Raw genomic sequence first — 16,442 nt, 5'->3', positions numbered from 1 at the left:
TATATATATATATATATATATATCTGTGAAATATTAAAATATATATTATTTTATGTATATATCAGTTAAAAAAACATTTATTTATGAAATATACAATATGTTTTAATTATATTTCAATATATTTAACACACAAACACACACACACATACATATATATATATATATATATATATATATATATGTGTATATGATGTCAAAGACCCAAGTGCATCAAACTGCTGATTGCTGGAGACACAATTGTGTTTTACAGTCATTAATGAACCGATTTTCTGCCACCTGCAAAATACTGAATATTATTATTCATCTTCTTCATAAAAACTGCTGTTGGTTTTATACAAAAGGATGTGATTGTCCCTCCTTCATCCTATAGCGAGCGTCTTGACGAGGCCGCAGTGGAACTTGCGTATGTGTCGGTAGAGATCGCCGGACTGCGTGAAGCGCCGCTCGCACCACTTGCACGCGTGCGGTTTCTCTCGCGTGTGCACCACGGCGTGCCGGCTCAGATTGTGCGAGTACTGGAAGCTCTTCCCGCACTGTCCGCAGGTGTACGGCTTCTCGCCGGAGTGCGTGCGCTCGTGCCGCTTGAGCGTGTACATGCAGGAGAAGGTCTTGCCGCACTGCGAGCAGGTCGGGACGGAGCCGTCGGGCGAGAGCTTGGAGCGAACGCCGTCTTTCTCCTTGAAGTGCGAGCTGAGGTGGAGCTGGAGCACATGAGCGCTTGGGAAGACTTTGCTGCAGAGAGGACATATGCAAACCTGCTGCCTGCCCGGTGGGAGGAGAACCCCGCTGGATGTGGAGATGTCTGAAGACGCCAGGTCGTCCTCATCCTCGCCCTCGCTGTCCCCGAGATGATGCTCCGAACGCACATGCAACCCGTTCTCCTCCTCCATCAGGTCATCGTCCGGAGGGAGCAGCGAAGCTGTGGCCTTGTTTTCGGGGAAAAGGCCAGCGAACCCTGTCACCACTGAACTCCTGGCGATATTCCCAAAGCGCTGGCTCTCTGGGCTCACCGGATCACCGTCCTCCTGCTCTGACAGCAAGTCATGTTCGTCTTTAACAAGTGGCTCGGTGCCCTGCTGCTGGCTGTCGAGGGCCAGCTGTCCCGAGACGTAGGAGGGGTGGAAGGCGTCTCGGCTCGACAGAGGCTTGAAAGACAAATCCAGCGCGCGGTCTGTGTCATCCGACGCCCGGGACCTCTGGGACACGGGGACGGCCGAACTACTGACATCAGCTTTTGTTTTTCCAGCTGTTCGGACACAGGCCTCGAACTCGGCTGACACATAATTGACACCTACAAGATCCGGAGACCTTGCAACCCAAAAAGAAAAAAAAAAGAGGCTTTATCTCACAGAAAATCTTTCTAATGCAACATCATGCAGAGGTGGACAGTAGTGAAGTGAAAGTCAATATAATAAGTATCTGGATGTAACGGTATAAACATTTCTCATCACGATTATAGTGACCAAAATGATCAGTATTATCACGGCATTGTTAAAATGTGCTGGAAATGTTCAAAACGTACCGACACATAAATCACTTCACCACATTTATACTTAAAATCAACAAACAACAAATAAAATGAGTTTTTGTTTGCGTGATCACTAAAAGAATAACATGACCAATGATGTCCGGATTTTAAAAGACAGCATGACTGGAAACTGTTTATCTAATATAGCATATTCAAATATCTAATATAAGTGTTCAAGTAAAGCTTTGAAAAAGTTTCATATAAAGGTAAACCTCACATTTCAGCCTTTAAATAAAGAAAAGGGTTGAGTCAAAATGATAATTGATTAATAAATGATTATATGTATTTTATCTGCTCCATAAATAATTCTAGATTACTTATCTGAATTGTTTAAATGTGTAGAATCCACATAAGCTTGTTTTTTAATCAACAGTGTCAAAATTCACAGCAGGGCATGCAAATTCGGTCTGTTTTTGGCCAGACAGAAACTGCACACAGGCTGAATGTGAAGGTAAATCTCTGTAAATCCACTCTCTGCCAGCAGGTGGCGCTTCTGGAGCAGCAGAATTACAGCGGTTTCCCGTGAACTCTGTGTACTGCGATGAAGAACACTTCTTTAGGTATTACATGGAGCGAAGGTGAAAACTAAATGCCTTTTCTGAAGACAGTCAGAATCTTCAGAGGTACATTAATATAATTCATGCATTCATTTGTATAATGAATATATGAAATCATTATATCCCTAATCTGTACTTCATCGGTGTTTTTCTTTGGAAAACCTTTACTTCACAAAGTATAATGTCAGACTTTTTACTGCACTACATTTAATATAATAAAAGTTGCTTTTGTTTACCTTTAATACTGAAGAACGTTAAAAATACAGTAGTTTTTAAGTAAAACTTTGAATTACTTTTACTTGAGTAAAAGAAAGAAAGTACTAGATTTTTAATGTAATTAAGTATTAAATGATATTTAATATGAAACGTAGTGCAGTAAAAACTAGAATATTATACTTTGGAATGTTGTGAAGGAAAAGTTTCCTAAAGAAAAGCACTGATAAGGTACAGACACTTGAAAAGTACTTTTAAGGCAGAGTAAAAATACTTCACTACTGTCCACCTCTCAGGCATGAAAACACACTGAAGGCCACGGAGAGATTTCATGCAGCTGCATTATATCCACTGTCAAACATGGACATTCGGTTGGGAGTCTCAAACACTCAGAACTCAGAAATGTGACCCTGGACCACAAAACCAGTCATAAGGGTCAATTTTTCGCAATTGAGACTTATACATTATCTGAAGCTGAATAAATAATCTTTCCATTGATGTATGGTTTGTTATGATAGGACAATATTTGGCTGAGATACAACTATTTGAAAAATACAAAAAAATCTAAATATTGAGAAAATCTCCTTTAAAGTTGTTCAAATGAAGTTCTTAGCAATGCATATTAGTAATCAAAAATGACGTTTTGATATATTTACAGTAGGACATTTACAAAATATCTTCATGGAGCATGATTTTTACTTAATATCCTCATGATTTTTGGCATAAAAGAAAAATCAATAATTTGAACCCATATTAATTATTATTGCTACAAATATACCTGTGGCACTTATGACTGCTTTTGTGCTCCAGGGTCCCAATTGTAGTTTCAAGCTACTTTAATTTCACTTCTTATTCAACACAAAGGTCACTGAAAACAAACAAAAGTAATATCCTACTACATTAAAAACAAGCTGCGCTTCCAAGATAGGGTGTCCATACGGGCCATTTTTACGGGACACGTCCTTGCCAGGATTTTGATATTGCCTAAAATGTCCGGGTTTTGTCTGTTTGTGCTGTGCAGATCGATCGTTGTATGATATACCTATAGATAACAGATGGATTCTTATGCTTTTGAATCGCGCTCACTGTACTTTGATGTAATACAACTATTGGTCCGTGCAGCGGTGCTTCAAGTCGAACGAATGAACGAACTAACACACCAGACATGTGCATGTATTTGCATCGCTTTGACCGTTCACCATAGATCCCACCTTCTCATGCTCTACGATTGGTCGATTATGTACAATGCCTGCACGTTATTGGTCAATCATTACCTTCAGCAAGTATGACAACAGGAAAACAGAGCCAAGTACAGAAATCCTGGCCAGGACGTGTCCCGTAAAAATTGTCCATATGGTCACCCTATAAGATGTTTCCAATGCACAGCTGGAGTATATCTGTCAAAAACTGACATTTTAATTGCATTTCAACAATGCTTTTTAATGCACAATAAACAGCTGTCTGATGCTGATGATACACAGGACAACTTTTTGAGCAATGTTGCTTGTGCACTTTCCCATTAGATTGGTCGTGGGTCCTGTGTTTCACCTGGTTGCCCGTTGATGGCAACATTGTCCAAAGCTGACCAGATCTAAAGTTTCAAGCAACAAAAGAATAATTTATTTCACTACTAATTTAGCATTCAGTACCCAGGTGGAAAAAAGTACACTTCCATAATATAGTTATAAAGTGCTCTATTTTCACGCACTAATTTTGTACTTAATATACTAAAAATGATTCTTTAGTACTTCTTAAGATTATCGAAGTGTACTCAACTGTGCTATTTTGGGACACCATGAATATAAACTAAAATGCGCTTTTAACATACTCTCATGTATTTAAAAAATGTATTTAGTAGTACTCTTGAGTGTACTAGTGTATGAAAGATGGTTCAAGTGTATTCAATACATTTTTTAAATCCAGAGATAGTATGTTAAAAGTGCATTTTAGTTCATATTCATGGTGTTGAGTACACTTAGATGATTTTAAGTTTATCTTAATGCAAGACACTGCAGGTGAATAGGGTAAAAACAATTAACTAATAGTTATCACCTTACTTACCCAGTTGATTGATTACATTGATAATTGCAAAAATGTTAGGTTTAAATATGCAAATGAGGCATTTAATGAAATATGTGCTCATTTGCATACATTTCTAGTACAAAAATCTAAACACAAAAATTCTTGTTTAATTTTGTTGACACAGAGTCAAATGTTTTTACAGAGGGAATTTTGTGTATCTCCTTTTTGTCACTCCATAATTCAGAAAATACTAGAACAGACAGAAAACAATATATTTTCAGTTTTTTGGAAAATAAAATGTTGTATATAATCAAGCAAACTATATATGAACAAATCCTTCTGTAAAAACCTTCAGGATTCAGACAGGAATAAAAAAAATTCATATTTGGTGTGTGTAAGTGCTACTAAAGTGGAGTTTTATGGCTCAGTGTAGGAGAAAAAACTCATTTTGAGAAAATGGCCTTTAAAAATATGTGTTGTAATTGACACAAATAGATAAAGTGCTATAAAAGAAACACTTAACAGTTTCTTTAGGATGTTTTCGTTCCACTAGTCTGACAAAACACTCAAAAAGCCAAAATATTGATAGGTGCATGAAAAAACTGCATGTTTTGCCTGCAGTGTCTCCCCTTAAGAATAATTTTTAGTATATATTAAGTGCACAGATAGAGCACTTTAAGTATTTTATGGAAGTGTCCTTTTTTTCACCTGGGTATATATACATGCACTCTATTACCTGTCGGGGTGACCGTTTGCCTTCTCGACGCACTCCACCTCGCTCTGTTCCTTATCTTTCAGCTTTCCTTTGCATACTTTCACAATGTCGTACATGTGCAGGTAGCTGGCCGCTGCCAAGACGTCCTCCACCGGAAGAGCGCTGAACTCCAGCTTTCCCTCGTACATGAACTCCAGCAGCAGCCCGAACGCCGGCGCCGTCACGATGTCGCTGTTCAGATGCACCACGTCTCTTTTGTCCAGCTGGTCACAGTAGAAGAGGTGGAAGTACATGCTGCATGAGGCCAGAACGGCTCGGTGCGCTTTGAACCGCGTCTCTCCCACCAGCACGGTGCAGTCGCAGAGGAAGCCTTGGTGTCTCTGCTGACTCAGGCACTGCAGTAACTGGCGGCTGTGGTCTGGGAACTCCATTCTTATGGCGTGACCTGCCAGAAAACAGGAAAAACTGGATGTTAAATAAACGGCGGGTAGCCATTCACAACTGTGCATCTACAGGCCGCCAGAGACGAACAAAAGTAGACCCAACCCGCTGTGTTCTGCATTACAAACACGAGCCGTGGGTTTCCCAGCTGCTTTCTTTCTTCTAGCGCTTCTCCTATGTATGAAGAAGTAGTTTTTGCATGTTATTTTCCTGCAAAGCTGCTTTGAAACAATCTGCATCGTATAAAATGCACAACAAAAAGAAAAAAGGTTTTATCTCACAGAAAATCTTTCTAATTCAACATGAAAACACACTGAAGGCCTCTGAGAAAGTTCATCCAGCTACATTATATCGACTGTCAAAAAAATGACATTTGGTTGCATTTCAAACACTCAGAACTCAGAAGCTACAAAGGAATCTTGTATTTCACTTCTAATTCAACATATACAGCCCACCAAAGACAAACAAAAGTAATATATGTTGTTCTTCCAAGATGTTTGCAATGCAGCTGCAGTATATCTGTCAAAAACTGACATTTTAATTGAGTTTCAAATCTGTTTTTAACAGCTGTCTCAGATTTATAGTTTCAAGCTAAAAGAATAATTTATTGCGCTACTAATTTAACATACATATGCATACAATATCATAATATATTAAAAACAAGATGTGCTTCCAAGATGTTTGCGATGCGCAGCTTCAGTAAATGTCAAAAACTGACATGTAATTGTGGGTTTCAAAGATGCTTTTTAAACCCAGAACTCAGAATTATAGTTTCAATCTACAAAAAAATCATTTATTTCACTTCTAATTCAACAAAGACCACTGAAGACAAACAAATGCAATATCCTATACATTAAAAACGAGTTGTGCTTCCAAGATTACATTATATCCGGCTGTCAAAAATTGACATTTGTGTGTTTCAAAGATGCTTTTTAATGCACAACAATCTCAGAATTATAAGCTATGAAACAAACTTTTTTATTTGACTTCTAATTAACTACACAGACCCCCAAAGATATTCTACTCCATTAAAAACCAGGTCCTTCCATGATGTTTGCACCGCCCAGCTGCAGTATATCTGTCAAAAACTGACATTAGAATTGAGTTTCAAAGATGCACAACAAACAGCTGTCCCAGGATTATAGTTCCAGGCTACAAAAGAATCGTTTGTTTTACTTCTAATTCAGCACACAGACACCAAAGACGAACAAAAGCGATATCATTCAAAAGAAGTCGTGCTTTCGAGATTTTGCATCGCGCAGCTACAGTACATGCCAAAATATAGATGAATTCAAGACAGTGGATAAAAGCTTAGAAACTAGAACAAATAAAAGATCGCAAACCTCAACATACCCTCTTCTCTCGGTTGATCTTCACTTTGCGCTTCCCATCGAACAGCAGCAGTGAATGAGAGTAAATCCAGTCATGCGCAAACAACATCTCACATCTCCAACTCAAACATGACGAACATCACAGAAACTCAATGAAAAGAACAGATCCAGAGCAGCAGACGACTGAACGCAACCTCGTCCATGTGAGCGGAGTGTGTGTGTGTGTGTGTGTGTGTGTGTGTGTGTTCGGTAGAGTCAGCTGCTCTGACATCAGCCTCAAATCTCCAGCTGTGTCTTTATGCCATATGTTCCTCTGAGGAACCTCAAACTTCTCTGAGTTTTTGCTTTTTAACGCGTTATAATTCTAATGCGATCTTTATACGGACGCGTCTCGCTGATTGAAAGTTTTGGAAGCGCGATCGAGCTCATGACAGGACACTTTTGTTTTAAAACAAACTCGCGAGAACAAGACAGCGGCGAATTACGCGGAACTTTTACGCGATTTTCTCCTCCTTTAATGCCTTATTTCACGCGCAAACATCATCCCGTAAGCTGATGTGGCTCAGGTCGGTGTCGTGAAGAGCGGCGGCGGAACGCGGACAGAATCGCGGATCAAACGCGCCGCGGATACATTGTGTCACATTGGAGTCCAGATCAAAGCGCGCACGCACTCACCGCTGTGTCCTCAGATGGAGCCGCGTGCTCTCATGGTGTGTGTCCAGATGTTGAGTCTGTGTTTCCGCTCCTCAGCGCGACTCGAGTCCGGTGCGGGTGAAGCTCCGCGCTGCGTGTGTGTGTGTGTGTGTGTGTGTGTGGGTGGGTGTCAAGCAGGTTGTTAATGGTCCAGTCTCGCGATAACACCAGTGTACTGTACTTCAGGACAAACTCACACTGGGGCAGTAAGTAGCAGTGTTCACTTGAAAGACAGCTGTGTTCTGCATTCATAAAAGACCATTCGTTTTTGTTCAAATAAAATAAAATAAATAAAGAGTTATGAATATAAAGTTAAAATTAACTATAGCTATATATATATATATATATATATATATATATATATACACAATACCGGTAGCCTATATGTTTGTTTCATTTAAAAAAAAATAATAATCTTTATGTTTTGAGGTTTATTCACAAGTTACAATATCTGCTTTCATTTTATAAAAGGGGTTCGTTCCAGAAATGCATTTATATGTTAAGGCTGTGTTTAAAAATTTAAAAATTTAGATTTTTTTTTATTGATTTTATATTTTGGGGTTTCAATATCTGCCCTAATTTTATATCATGAATTAATTTCACAATTATAAATGCTTTTTATATCTTGAGATTTTAATTTTATATGTACTGATTTTAATGGGTTCATTTTAAAATTATAAATATATTTTAAATCTTGAGGTTGTGAGTTTAAATTAAATGAACTGCAGGTCATGATTTTTTAAATTAACATAATAACTGTTTTAAACATAACACCTACCTGGTGCATTTTTGGTTAAAAGAAAACTTTAAATAAGAAACATTTGCAAACACAAAGTGAGGTGAAGAGGAACTTAAACTAAAGAGCACCAATATGAGACTGTTCTCTTTCTCTAGAAAATGAAGTGTTTTTTTGGAGAGGGCTCTAGATGCTAAAGTTATTTTTAAGATTGCAAATTGCAACAATCCTCTCAAACCCGTCCAGCCTAAATGCATTCCTCTCTTTCAATACATTTAAGTGTATAATTAGAGGTCTTTTGAGAAGCTGCCCCTCCTCCTGTGGTCTTTGTTGAGAGCGCTGATGTGTTGTGTGCTGGGAGAGCGTTTGCTGGGATCTAATCAAAGCTAATCCTGCTCTGAGCTGGAATGTCTTGGCACTGACTCGCACTACAGTCTAACTATTTTCACCCAAAAAGATACTCTGTTCATTACAAAATAAAATTATCATACATAAAAATATTTGAACTTGGACAATTACACTAATTACCCTTGGACAAACATAAACTGAGCTATTTAGGATTCTGAAAAATAAAATAAAATAATTTAAAAATAAATATAAATAAAAATAATTTGAAAAATAGTTTAAAACCATTTTAATTATTTTTTAAAAATTCTCAAAAATTTTTTTTTTTTTTTTTTTTTTAAATGTGCCTCTTTGTATAGACGATCAGATTTTCTTTCTTACACAAAAGCTCAAGATGCTCTTTGGATCGTCTCAAATCACGCTGGAGAACATGGGCATCAGGTTTTGTTCATGTAGCAAAAGAGACACTGATACATTCCCAAATGAATGTTCGTTTAATTATAGCTGATCATTTTCAATGAAAAATGTAGGAAAAAATCCAACCCCCTGCATCTCAAGCCTGCTTTGTAACTTTTCTTGGCATCACCTCTAATGTAAGAATTCAACAAATTCAATGAATAGCATTTGTTAAAGGATTAGTTCACTTTCAAATTAAAAAATCCTGATCATTTACTCACCCCCATGTCATCCAAGATGTTTATGTATTTCTTTCTTCAAAAAGAAATGAAGGTTTTTGATGAAAACCTTCCAGGAATCTTCTCCATTTAGTGAAGTTCAATGGACTCCAAACGGCTGAAGGTCAAAATGACAGTTTCAGTGCAGCTTCAAAGGGCTATAAACGATACCAGACCATGAATAAGGGTCTTATCTAGCGAAACAATTGGTCATTTTAAAAAAATTAATAAAAATATATATGTTTTATAACACAAATGCTTTTTGACTGAAGAAAGAAATACATAAACATCTTGGATGACATAGGGGAGAGTAAATTATCAGGAAATTTTCATTTGAAAGTGAACTAATCCTTTAAATGGATAAATGTGACTGAAACAAAGCAGCATGCAGTGGTTTTCTCACAACAGAACTGCAGTTTGACTAGTTTTGTGAGTAGAAGCAGCAGAAGAACATACAGGGCTATTTTGGGATGGCTCTTCCGTACGAACACTCAAACTGTTGTTGATCCTGTAGACGCAGTGCAGACGTGAGCAGGAGCTGCAGCTGCTCATCTCGTGGCCTCTGCAACTGTTCAGGTCACCTTTTGCCCAAACTCCAGCTGTCGAACGCTTTGAAAGGGCCATTTGAAGCTTCTCTAAAGGACTGGTTAAGCAGGCTGTTCTTACAATACTCGGAGGTTTGGATTCCTCTTGTATTAGTTCGTCTGGGCTGCTCTTTCACACTGGATATGAACTATAGTTTTATCTAACAATTCAAATAGTTAAAATAAAGTTTTTTTATTGGCATTGATGCACTTTCGTTCTTCATTGCAAAAAAGGTTCTTTAAGGTTCTTCACACTAAGGAATTCATTTAAGAACTGTTCATTTGGGAAACCATAAATGGTTCATAAATGGAACCGATTTGTAGAAATGTAGCATTGCATCGCTTGCTCAGCAATGGATGCTCTGCAGTGAATGGGTGCCGTCAGAATGAGAGTCCAAACAGCTGATAAAAACATCACAATAATCCACACCACTCCAGTCCATCAGTTAATATCTTCAGAAGACAAAAGCTACATGTTTGTAAGAAACAAATCCATTTTTAAGATGTTCAAACTGGCTGAAATATGTGAAAAGCAGTCTCATTATTATCATTTTTTTTTTTTACAAGTGAAAACAGTCCAAAACAGTTCTAAACAAATATGTGGCTGGATTTGGATGTGAGAGACAACAGGAGATGGATTTTTTCACTGGAGGAAGCGTTATTATGGATTATGGGCTTGTATTTTAGTAAAAAATATTTTGTTTCAGCTTTTGTCTTCTCCAGATGTTAACTGATGGACTGGAGTGGTGTGGATTATTGTGATGTTTTTATCAGACTCTCATTCTGACGGCACCCATTCACTGCAGAGCATCCATTGATGAGACACTGATGCAGAGACACATTTCTACAAACCTGATGAAGAAACAAACTCATCCTAATCTTGGATGGCATTGAGGGTGAGCACGTTTTCAGCTAATTTACACTTTTAAGAGTGTAGCTAAATCACAAATTAGACCATTTTTCAATAATTTTGTTATTGTTTCACAGGTTAGTGAAAGTGCTTTTTAAATCAACAGTAAACAAAAAGGACTATAATGGGTTGTTTGACTGACATCAGCACAGACACAATGATTTTTCTCAGACTCGGATGTAAGCAGGAATGCGTTTCATTCACTCATCTGGAGAGGGAGGTCGGCTGTAGTTTGTGGACGGTGTGTTTACGGCTTACACAATGCAGTGGTTGTGTTCATGGGACCGGAGCGTCTGAGAGCGCCTCAGAATGACAGCGAGAGGTTCTCACAGAGAGCCAGAGCGAGAGAAAACTTCCTGGAGGCTCGTTTGTTTCTGTCCGTTCTCATCAATGGCATTCCAGCCTGAGCCTCTCTTCTCCCAGACAGACAAAAGCATCACATTCCTCTGCTGTCCTCTGGCCAGCCTGTCCATGCCATTCACAAACACACACACACAAACACAAAACTGGCTTCCCAGCTCTGGATTTCCACTGGAGATTTACCATCAGATCAACTGGGATACAGGATCCTTACAGGAGCTGATCACCTAAAAATGACAATTCTGTTATCACTTTCTGTCCTCTGTGGAACAAAATAAGCTGTTTAGCTCAGTGTTCATATCTCTTGTGAACAATTCATAATGTTAAGTCCAGAAACTTGCTGTAAATATATATATACATATAATAAAAATAAAATAAAAAATAATATAAATGATAAAATATATTATTATTAATATTTAAAATAGATATAAATAAAAAATGAATTAAAACATTATAGCTTGTTCACTCTTCAGAAACTCATTGTAGCTCTCAAATCCTATTTGCACATATTATCTTTGTCATACAGTAACAATTTCTGTATAACATTAGATATACATTTAATTAAAAATAAATTAAAATTAAATAATAAAAATTATTATTCATTAATATTGTAATAAATAAAGATTAAAAATAATAACAAAACATTATAGTTTTTATACTCTTGTTAACAATTGATACTGGTAAGCTCCAGAGAGTCGCTGTAGCTCTCAAATCTTATTTGCACATATTATCTTTGTCATTCAGTAACAATTTCTATATAAAAAATAAAATAAAATAAATAACTAAATAAAACATTTTTAAAATACGCAATAAATATATTATTAGTTAATATTTAAAATTAATAAAAATTACTAAAAAAAAAATAAAATAAGAAGCATTATAATTAGTTAACTGTCTAGAAAATCAAATCATATATTTTCTTGATAAAACATTAATAGTTTTTATATAAAATGAAATATCCATGTAAAAAAAGGAATACAAATATTTAAAAAAATAATTAATAAAACACCTTATTAGTTCATATTTAAAATAAACTAATTGAAAGGTTGTTGAAAGGTTACACTTTTGTGATTTATTCGAATGAAATGAAAGATCAAACAAATACACAATATATTTTCACAGCCTTTTTTATTAATACACACACACACACACACACACGTTGGTTTTTGTGGTTTATGGGGACTCTCCATAGGCGTAATGGTTTTTATTCTGAACAAACTGTGTGTGCTATTGCCCTACACCAACCCTACACCTAAACTTAGCCCTCACAGGAGACTTTGAGCATTTTTAGATTTTCAAAAAAACACCATTTAGTATGTTTTTTAAGCCTTTTGAATTACGGGGACATAGGCAGTGTCCTCATAAACCACCTTCATATTGTAATACCTCTGTCATACCCATGTCATTATACAAATTTGTGTCCTCATAAACCACATAAACATGCACACACTCACACACACACTAGACACACACACACACAATATATTTTTCTTTATTATGTCTTCATAAATGTCTTTTATATTATACATATATGGCAGTCAAATATTAAACAAATTAATAAATGATGAAATTATTTAATATTGTACATATGTATAAACTGTAGCCCTGTCAGTAGTGTATTGTATTATACTGTAATGCAGTGTTGTATACTGTATTGTAGTATACTGTAGTGTAGTATACAGTAGCATAATGTAGTGTAGTGTATTGTAGTATAGTGTAGTGTAGTGTAATGTAGTGTAGTGTGGTGGGGGAAGTCGTGGCCTAATGGTTAGAGAGTCGGACTCATAATCGAAAGGTTGCGGGTTCGAGTCCCCGGCCGGCAGGGATTGTAGGTGGGGGGAGTGAATGTACAGCGCTCTCTCCACCCTCAATACCACGACTGAGGTGCCCTTGAGCAAGACACCGAACCCCCAACTGCTCCCCGGGCGCCGCAGCATATATGCTGCCCACTGCTCCGGGTGTGTGGGTTAAACGCAGAGCACCAATTTCGAGTATGGGTCACCATACTTGACAATACGTCACGACTTTACTTTACTTTACTTTGGTGTAGTATAGTGTAGTTTAATGTAGTGTAGTATACTGTAGTGTAGTGTGGTGTAGTATAGTGTAGTTTAATGTAGTGTAGTATACTGTAGTGTAGCATACTGCAGTGTAGTGTGGTGTAGTATACTGTAGTATAGTGTAATGTAGTGTAGTGTATTGTAGTATACTGTAGTGTAGTGTAGAATCAGTGTGAGTGTGCGGCGGGCTCTAGGACCAGTGCGCCACTCTCGCTGGACTTTCTCCGCGGGATGGAGTCTCTCGCTGTGGGGAGTGTAGTGTAGTAAACTGTAGTAGTGTAGTGTAGTATACTGTGGTGTACTGTACTGTAGTATATTGTCAGTGTGAGTGTAGGGCGGGCTCTAGGACCCAGCGCGCCGCTCTCGCCGGACTCTCTCCGCAGGCTGGAGTCTCTAACTGTGGGGAGTATAGTGGAGGAGAGGCGAGGACACGCTCGTGCTCATCAAAATACTTTTACCTGTTTTCTGCGGGATTAAAGTAGCAACCGAAGCAGCGAGCTCCTCCACAGCAATGCACCGGAGCCCTCAGTGAAACCCGTCTCGGTAAAGTGTCTCTCCATTCAGTTTGATCTCAGTTATTGAAGCTCTGCTGCGCTCAATAGGATGCGGTTATTTCTCTCTCAGAGGCCTAAAATAAAAGACTCGAACTGTCAAATGAAACCGCGGCCCCACAAGGGTTAAATGGAAGTACTAGTTTAGCTGCTGGTTAAAGCGGTGATCTCTAGTTTAGGAAGCGCGGGAGCGTCTTTATTCGTCTCTTTATTCATCTGTTAGTTGTTACTTTGTGTCACTTTAAGCGCGCGCACTCTCAGGCCCAACGCTACAATGTTTAAATGTAGCAATATTCGAACGTTCCAATGTTTCTCTCGTCGTTCTCTGCCGTTCTCTATACACCCCGATGTCTCTGGACGTGACAGCCCTGCTGTGTTTACAAACGACATGTGCTGAACGGACTCAGAGACGGTGTGTCTGTATCTGTTTTCCTGTTAATATTTGATCTCACAGTAATCTGAGGTGCTTGTGTTCAGAGTTGACTAGCACTAGTTACCACAGTACTACTATATATATATATGTATTCTTTGAAGAGCGCTGGAGTAATATGGAAATGGATGAATTGGATATAAACATGTATAAGTGAATTCTAATGTTAAAGTCTGTCTGTAGAGAGGGTCGTATCTGTCAAAGGTCACATGACTGGAGCTGAAGATGCTGACAGTATAATGAGAGGATCCTGACTGTAAACACTCACACAAGCGCTACTTTAGCTGATTTGTGGTTCTGTGCTGTGACTTCATCTAATCATGATGGATCTTGTTTACTTCAGGCTTGTTTAGTCTTTGATTCTTGATTGTTTTTGATTATAGGTTGTGTGGAGCATTAAATCAGGGCCTTGGGTTGGGTGTACAGTACCAAAGCTTCCACACATACTCGTTCTGCATGATTTCCACATTTTAGAGAAATAGTGAAGTCATTTGATGTAGTATACTGTATACATTTGATCTATGAAAGCACATAAATGGAAATATGGGACTGATTATGTGATTCAAACATGTAGCTTCATAAATTTCATCCTTCTGCTTCAGTTAGTACATTAAATAAAAATGAAAAAATGTACATTATGGATGTGTGCATAGATAATTTGTGTTCATTTTTGAATATTTAAATTTTATATAGTGCATATATAAAAATAGTCAAATAATACATATAATAATAAACATGTACATTATGGATATATATATATTTAATAATGTGCAATATTTAAATAGTACATAAAAATGAAATTTAAAACTTATAAACATATGTTTGCAAAATGAAAATTGTTATTCATTTTTGTTGTACTATTTACAGATCAAACAAATAGAAAGCTATATTAAATGTATTATAGATAGTTTATCTCTCTCTCTCTCTATACAAAATATTTAAATAGTACATAACGTTATTTTTATCCAAACTTATCTAAAATAATTTTTTGATGTGCTATTTAAAGATAAAAAGGAAAAAAGATTAAATAAGCATATGGATATTTTAAATCTAAAAATGTAAAATCAAAATGTTTGATGTATGATAAATGGACAGACAGATAGATCAAAAGGTTTTTATAATCAGTCAAGTATGTCCAAACGTTTGACTGGTTCTGTATAATTTCTGAACATTTATAACAGTCACATCAAACTGAGGCCTGGACATCTTCTCACGCAAACACTGGCCATGAGCCGTTAGTGAGGAGTCTCTCCTCGCCATGTGACATGTGGGCGGATGAGAGATGAAGATGCTGAGGGAATGTTTTACATTCTTCTGCGAGACGTCTTCGAGTTCCTTTGGATCCTGCTGACGCAAATGTGCCACCAGTAACATGCAGAATGTCAAGAATGCAGAAACTGTCGGACACAGTCAAGCGTATTGTGCATGTTAGCGGTCGCAGCGCAGATGAGTTCGAGCCGCTGGAATCAGTCTGAAGCAGAATCACATCATATACTGATCTTGCCTGCTTGTTTTAGTCTGATTGGAGAGATCGCACTTCTGCTCGCTCCTGGAGACTTTACGCTGTAATGTCAAGCAGAATATTAAATATGGGCTTGAAAAACAGAAGCACGAGTCTGTTTAGTGTTCTATATGAGTCTGTAAATGAGGTTTTATCCACTCATATCCTCATTGTATAACCACCTGACTGCATGTCTCTCATTTGCATTGAATGGAGCCTGAGTTTACAGAAGCTAGCGCAATCGTGAATGACTTTAATCAGGGTGGGACGGCAAGTGAAGGGCCTCAGGCCCCGCAGATCATGTGACCCCGAGCAGGGTATTGGGTTCATTCAGACGGCCAGCTCTGGCTGTGTGCCATCCACTCGCTGTGTGTGTGTGTGTGTGTGTGTGTGTGTGTGGACTGTTGCAGTAAAAACACTCAGCTCATGTTGAAAATCAGGTCTGGGTTTGCTGCTCAGGGCCAAAACATTCTCGCTTCCATCTTTGTTTTTGTTAGCCATGCATCGCTTATTTTTATTTTTCTGCCTGTTTTGCAGACATAATATCCACTAACAAATGAACTAAAATTATAATTCAAAAATTCAAAAATTATTAAATTGTAGAAGTATTTTTAAATATGGGAATGATGTAGTGATCAAAATTATAAATCAACCAATTTTATGAGGTGCATTTTAGGATGCTTTGGATAATATTATATGTAAACATACAGTGGTGGCCAAAATGTATTAGAACACTGGTGCTTTCAGCAGCTAAAAAAAATGGTTTTAAGTCAGTTATTTCTATCTTTTTG

General features: G+C 37.6%; 2 protein-coding genes across 2 annotated transcripts in view; one reads left to right on the top strand and one right to left on the bottom strand.

The window, feature by feature from the left end:
* Window positions 1-359: 359 nt before the first annotated feature.
* Window positions 360-7,543, bottom strand: zbtb42 (zinc finger and BTB domain containing 42; the record flags this gene model as incomplete). Its single annotated transcript, XM_079385978.1, has 3 exons — window positions 7,483-7,543; window positions 5,057-5,480; window positions 360-1,308 (listed from the first exon to the last, which is right to left on the bottom strand). The coding sequence occupies exons 2-3, from the start codon at window positions 5,464-5,466 to the stop codon at window positions 360-362; spliced, it is 1,359 nt and encodes a 452-aa protein (XP_079242104.1). The 5' UTR covers window positions 5,467-5,480; window positions 7,483-7,543.
* Window positions 7,544-13,375: 5,832 nt separating this feature from the next.
* The window catches only part of akt1 (v-akt murine thymoma viral oncogene homolog 1), a 55,440-nt gene continuing 52,373 nt past the window's right edge, over window positions 13,376-16,442 (top strand). Inside the window, exon 1 of the mRNA XM_079386333.1 lies at window positions 13,376-13,712. The gene's annotated coding sequence lies outside the window, so the exon portion shown is untranslated. The remainder of the gene's footprint in view (window positions 13,713-16,442) is intronic.

The sequence above is a fragment of the Barbus barbus genome (genome assembly GCF_936440315.1).
Source record: "Barbus barbus genome assembly, chromosome: 30".
Taxonomy (NCBI): domain Eukaryota; kingdom Metazoa; phylum Chordata; class Actinopteri; order Cypriniformes; family Cyprinidae; genus Barbus; species Barbus barbus.
The sequence above is the reverse complement of the archived record's forward strand: the minus strand, read 5'-3'. Positions and strand labels throughout refer to the sequence as shown.